We start from the raw sequence: 6688 nt of genomic DNA on the forward strand, positions 1-6688 counted from the left end.
TGTTTGACTAATTTCCTTAGGAGTGAAAGTTTTGAAATTATGATGGTTTTTGTTGGTTTAAAGAAAAGCTTTTTGGTCTAACATGTAAGCTGTGTACAATAAGGTGGCACTAAATTTCTTCATAGAACTCACTACGGAGTTGTCCCTAGCAACATAACATAATTAATTGCAGAATTATAAATTACTAGAGCTAAAAGAGTAAAGAACAAAACTATTATACTAAAAGTGTACTTGGATCTGGTTTTATGCTAACCTTTGAAAACCTTTTCTGATGGTTGCAGGTGGCACGTCGTATTTCATTATGGACCAGTTTGAAGACGTATCAGATGGTGAAGTGGATCATGCTTTCTTTGACAGTGATTTTGAGGAAGAGAAAAAGAAAGCTGAAGAAAATGGTGAATGTATAGAGAAAGGAAGTACAAAGGCGGCTCTTGCAGACCCTGATATGGTTTCTAATTCAAAGGATGCAAAGTGTTGTGAGGAGGAAAGTGAAGAAAAGCAGAAAGATTTGCAGAAGGCTCAGTCCCTAGAAAAAAACATAGATCATCTTGAAGATGCTTCATCTTTGTCACTTTCTCCAGTTGCGGAGAATGCAGGTACATCTGGAGCGACATCTGCAGCAAATAGGGGAACACAGGAGAATGTTCCTGCTGGAATCCCCAAAATAGTTAAAGAAGGTGAAGAAGATTATTATACAGATGAAGAAGATAGTAGTGATGATGGCAAAAAACAGAAGGTTAGACCAAAGTCAGCTAAGCAGTCAAACAACATAAAAAAGGCTAGCAAAAAATATACCAATATCAGCTCCTCCTCCTCTTCTTCTTCCTCCTCTTCCTCCTCGTCCTCATCCTCAAGCTCAGATACAGATTGTTCTGATACGGATTCCGATAGCTGTTTATCAGATTCATCTCATTCTTCCTCAAAGAAGAATGCTTGTAGGAATGCTCTTCTGTCTCCAAAACAAAAATTCAAGTCAGCAATGAAATTATCAGAAGGAAAACCAAAGCTTGGTGACTACTTGGAGGAGTCTGAAGATACAGTGACTGACGTAACACCTCTGTCAACTCCAGACATCAGTCCTATCCAGTCTTTTGAACTTGCAGCATCAAATGATAAGAAACTAAAAATAAAAAGACAGGAAAACGTGAACCAAGAATTATATGGTAATTTTGAAGAATTTAAGTACAACGCAAAATTTCTAAAACCTGTGGGGCTGGGAAATCCAATCTTATATCTGTATTTTTTTTATTAGATTCCGAGTTTGATCGCAGATATAGTCGAAAAGTCTTGCATGATGCCATGGACCTGAATCAGCTTTTGAAAGGTGACTTTTAATTTTTCTTTTTACAAAGTATGACATCTATATATTGTTGAGAACAACTGAACTCTAATAGAAGAGAATGAGGTTTTAATGTGCCACATGTATTTTTAAAACTGGTTTGTGATTAAGCATTGTTGATCTAATTCTTTGAATTCTTATGTCAGTAAATAGTACTGATTCTATAGTGGAAGGAAGAAGCACGTGTATGAGCATGTGTCGGTGTGCATATATCTAGAAGTAACATATACAAACAGGGTGAATCTCTAAATAGGTTTGATATATTAACAAATTGAATAATAAAACTGCACATGCATTTTGAGAAATCAAGGTTTATTGGACTATGCCACAATTTACTGTCAAAATTAAAACACCAACCTTTCTGATAAAATGCTGGGTTATCGACCTTCAGAATTGAAAGGCAGTCCAAAACTACATTGCATGATAAATAGTAGTTGTATATTTAAACTTCTGGTACCTTTTTGATAATGAAACAGAATTATTTGAAATTCTTTTTCTGAACTAAGTGTCTGCCTTCTAAAATACCATAAAGTTGAGTAAAGGTATTTTAAAGAGAAAAATAACAGATAATCTTTACTAACATTTGAGTGGTTGCTTTTTACCAACAGAGTTAATAAATCTTAATAATGAAGTCTGAGAGAGAGAACTTGGTATCTCTTTCACTGCATTCATGGCAAATCTTCATTGTATGGGGTGAGAATGCACTGGGTGATCTCATGTACATATTTTAAGGTCTACACAGTGCTTCAGCGCTTGTTTTCATGGCCCAGAGTTTTCAGTAGTAAAATCTCTAGAATAAAAGAGGCTTGGCTGAAGAAATCTGCTGATCTCAGGTGAGGAAAGCTTCTTATAGTCTACAGCAGTATTGCGGTAGGTCTGGCATGACTAAAACTGCGTGTTTCATCTTTCTTTACTTTGCACCTTGCCAGACTGAGCCTATAGTGAGTAAGGATTCAAAATATATTGTGTGCATCATTTAACTTTCCTATGAGTAGAAATGACGATTTTACTTGTATGGAAATTCTTCTAATGGTAAGAAAAGCAGAGCTAGCCGTTAAAAAAAAGTAGAGGTGAGTCTCATCTCTGACAGTCCTTGTGCTCCAGCAACTCTTCCAGACTAGAAAAGGCTCCAGCCACTTGTCAGAACATGATGTTAGAAGAGTTGTTGCTAAGCAGTTGAAATTACAATGTTCTATATCTTTATTTGTTCCCTGATAGCAAGAAGCTATTTCATAACTGGCGATTGTGGAAGCATTTGTCTCATCCCTCAAACAAATGGGTATTATAGCTCAGAATAAGTATTCTCAGAGATGAATCTCTGTTTGGAGGGGTGGGGAGAGTTTTTCTCCCAAAACTGAAAAACAATTCTAAATAACAATAATAAAGATTGAGTGATGAGAAGTAGAATTCATATAGTCTGGCAGCTAATGTTCCTGATTAACATCCATATTACTCCCAAGTGCCTCTCTGAATTGGCAAGCGCAGCGTAGCTTAATTACTCTGGGTATTTTGAAGTTTAAATGGGGCAGGATTATTAATGGTGGAAAGTAACTAGTCTGGGAAAATGGGAGCTAGTCTTATTCTGAGTTACTGTTTCCAGGTTTTTCCATACTCATTTTAAAAAAAAAAAGTGCAAATCATTCCCCTCTCCCCTGCCCAGTCTGCATGAAACGTTCATCAGAACTGCATAGGCATGAACATTGCTTCAAGTGAGAACAGTATAAGCCCAGGCTTGAGTGCATGAGAGAGTATTTAAATGATCATCAGGATGTCTAAGATTTGGTTTTAAAGTATATTATTCTTCCAGTAATCTATACTGATGAAGCATTTTGTTTAAATTTTTTGTCAAATATGCTTGTAATATAGCTCGGCCTAAGCATTTGCAGCAGTTATGTGAATTTAATTTCCCAAGGTCCCCAGAAACTTGTAGAATTTCAGTGGGATCTGTTACTGTGTTGTTTCGGGGGGGCGTGCAGTAATTAATTTTGTACAATTTTTCACATTGGTAATGTGAACATTTGGGAAGACTAGAATCTCTTGTATTAAAAAAGAATCACAAGAACAAAGAAAGGGAAGAAATCTGTTAAAAGTGCGTGGTGTTCAAAGAACAAGTTCGGGACTAGAGCAAGAGTCTGGTTATTAAGCAGCACGGTAATTTGTGTATCTTAAAATAGAATTCATTTGAAGCATTTAGAAAAAATGTTGCAGTTAAATTAAAAAGGAGCTGAAATAGTTTTTCCTCTATATTATATGACCTTGATACATCTTTGTGCTCATACTGCAAACTATTCAAAATGCTAAAACTGCATTTAAAAAAATCATATTTAGATAACTTTATCATGTCCTTCTCGCTTGTTCTTGATAGAAGCCAAATTTTAAGTTATGCTATTCTGAATAATTTAAAATCTCACAAATAACATAATTTTAGTTGGAAATTTTATAGTCTCCATCCTATATATTACGCTTTGAATGCTTTTTAGGTGGGTATTGCTATGCAGCTTTATCACTGATTTTAGAAATATTCTTTAGTGTCCAGAACTCTGGTTATAAAGGTATGTGATAACACTTGGTTACTACATCTGAAAGTTGTCTTTTTACGTATGCTGTTACTGAAGTGAGCATTGCCAAGTACTGCAACTTGCTATGCAGCCTCTGTTCACCCTATGGAAAATAAATGAACTAGTTTTATTCAAAATGGCAGAAATCTACCTGGTAACAGTAGCTGGGGGCAAAGTGAAGATTATGCTTGAAAACTGGAGAGAAGCAGGTTCTGCATGTGGCCAAAGACAAAGCATATGAATGTAGTCCTTATATTGGCATTTATTAGACAGGAGTCGAGCCCTGTTTCAAAGGGAAGGAAGAAGTTCAATAAAATGTGCAGTTTTCAGAACCTGCAGGTTGTATGACTGTATTGGCATGGCTTTGCATGCACGCTGATGAAGGAGGGGCATGTGAACAGTAGAGAACTCTTGAGAGCAGATGCAGCATGAAGGAAGACAAGCAAACATATGCAGTGAAGAAATTGTGGAACCCAGGTATCCGTAAGCTACCATGTTAAGGTATGGGGTGCACACTCGCACTGTTTCAGTTGTAAGGAGGCTGCAGTTTGCAGCGGGAACAGTATCACTAGAAACTGCAGGCCATAATGAAAGCTAAGGTAGTGCAGGGTGGAGGGATAAACTCAGAACTTTTTTTGATTGATCTCTGTTGTTTGTTTCTAAATCAGCCCCGTGGCAGTGTCTGATGCTCAGTTCAGAGTGGCTTGGAGCTCAGGTGGAGGGAGCACCTCTCTGCAGCACCCTCCTGAGGGGCAGAGCCTGCCCTGCTCGCTTGTACTGAAGCCCTGTGGCTGCAGAGCCTGGAGTACTAAAATCAGCTTGGGTCATGTTGTTCAAGTTACTGGTCTTAGTGATTACTTATTAATTATCTCTGCATTATGCATAAAAATTCTTGTGTTTATCTGTGATACTGTTTAATTGTTCTTGGTAGTGTTTTTTGCTTCTGTTCATGAAAATCACTTGCTGTTTGGGTGGTATACTTATTTAAAATGTACATAAATGCATTTTTACAGACACAGAAGTCAATGTTTAGGAGGCTTACATCATTTCATTACAATGCTAAGACTGATGTCATGTAGCTGATTGTTGTCATTATGGTGTATATCTATAAGAACTATTGTAGCACTGTGGAGTTAGACAGACACACTACTTAGGAATTCAAATATCTTATCAGTGTGGCCAAGAACATAGGTACTCACAATTTCAGTTATTCAAGGTTAGTAGGGTTTATATTTTACAGACCTCTCCTCACTCTTTACTTCTCTTTTTTCCGCCATCTGCATGGAAAAAAATATAGGTGTGATTGTGATTTTTCAGGTGGAAATACAGTTCTTCAGTTGTTTCACGATGTTACATAGATTTCTCTGTGTAATTCTTTTGTGAGTCTGTTTCCACTTAGCTATAAACCTTGAAGATCTTTTAGAAAATTAGAATAATAACTAACTCAGAGCAATATTCAAAACCCATAATAATAAAAAACAGAGTTATCTCCTCTTCAGTACTCTTGAGTAATCTGAACACAAAAAGAGAATTAAATACACCAATGCAAAGAAACAGGTTGCCAAAAATTGGTTTTGGAAGTGCTTTCATAAAGCTCCATCTTAGAAAGCTGGGAATAAAAAATTGGAAAATTTTCTGAGATTGTTTTGATTGATCATATGTCTTGATCCAATGTCCTATGTAATTTTAAGGAATTGAGGTTATGCAGATAAAGGTATGGGTTAAGCATACAAGTGTGAACTAAGTACTTATCCATTTCCATCCCATTATCATACAGACTTGCTCTCTGTCTTTAGACAAGTCTTTTGATTTCCGTAGTTCAGAATACAGAGTTGTATGCTAAAAATGCTGTGTATCTCTTTATCTGAATTTGTGTTGGGTGTCAATACAGTAGTAATGGGATTGCACAAGGTATGTAGAGTGCTAAGGAATTTAGCACTTTGTGTTTTCTTCTCTGGGGTTGGTACCTGCTTATTTTACAGACATGTCTGTGAGAATTAGTCTGTAAATCCGTGGTATTAGCTATTATTAACTTGAGGAGGTGGTGCGATGGGGTAAGTAGGACAATGGGCCACAGGCTGGAGACCTGAATTCTATCCTTGAAGCTCTCACTGACCTATATGCTCTCTGATAAATCTTTTTGCCTCTTCTATACCTTAGATTTTCTATTGTAAAATAGTCAGAGCTCACTTGGTGAAAAGCACTGTGATATAAATATCATTATTATGAAAGTAAAAGCTCTGTGTTTCTGAAGAAAAGCTATTGTAGAAAACTAAATAACAGCTTCAACTGAACATGTAGCGATTGCTTTAATTTTTTTTTTGCTATAATTTGTCACTCAGGAAATAGAACAAGTTTTTTATAACTGAAATTTTCTCTTCTTAGGGAAATGTTATCTGTGTACTCATTCATGCTGAACTAGTGTATTTGTAGAATAACTGTTAAACAATATCTAAATTTAAAGTAGACTCTTAAATATATACTTAAACACTGAAACTCTACAGTTGAACTAAACATGTATAGCTTTTTCACTAAGTTTTGTTTAGTTTGTGTGTTCATAGTTTGAATTAATTGTGTGTGTATGTATATACATATGCATCATCTTTGCAGATCTGGTAGCTCATGTTGAGTTAGAAGAGCAATTATCAGCTTATTCTTATATTTATGGTTTGAAAACAGATTGAAAATCTTTAAGATTGTAAAGAGATCCAGACTTTCCCAGGATCCATAGCAAAGTGCGTAATTTGAGGGGAAAAAAAAAGTTAGAGAATCATAGAATCATAGAATCATT

General features: G+C 36.0%; 1 protein-coding gene across 1 annotated transcript; it reads left to right on the plus strand.

Annotated features, from left to right (window-relative positions):
• Positions 1 to 301: 301 nt before the first annotated feature.
• LOC104072279 (UPF0501 protein KIAA1430-like) lies at positions 302 to 1324 on the plus strand (the record flags this gene model as incomplete). The annotated part of the gene is made up of 2 exons (XM_009579558.1): positions 302 to 1163; positions 1253 to 1324. Coding segments are annotated over exons 1-2 (934 nt in total), but the record flags the coding sequence as incomplete, so codon positions are not given.
• Between the last annotated feature and the right edge of the window lie 5364 nt (positions 1325 to 6688).

The sequence above is a fragment of the Fulmarus glacialis genome, unplaced genomic scaffold (assembly GCF_000690835.1).
Source record: "Fulmarus glacialis isolate BGI_N327 unplaced genomic scaffold, ASM69083v1 Scaffold49886, whole genome shotgun sequence".
In the NCBI taxonomy this organism is placed as follows: Eukaryota; Metazoa; Chordata; class Aves; order Procellariiformes; family Procellariidae; genus Fulmarus; species Fulmarus glacialis.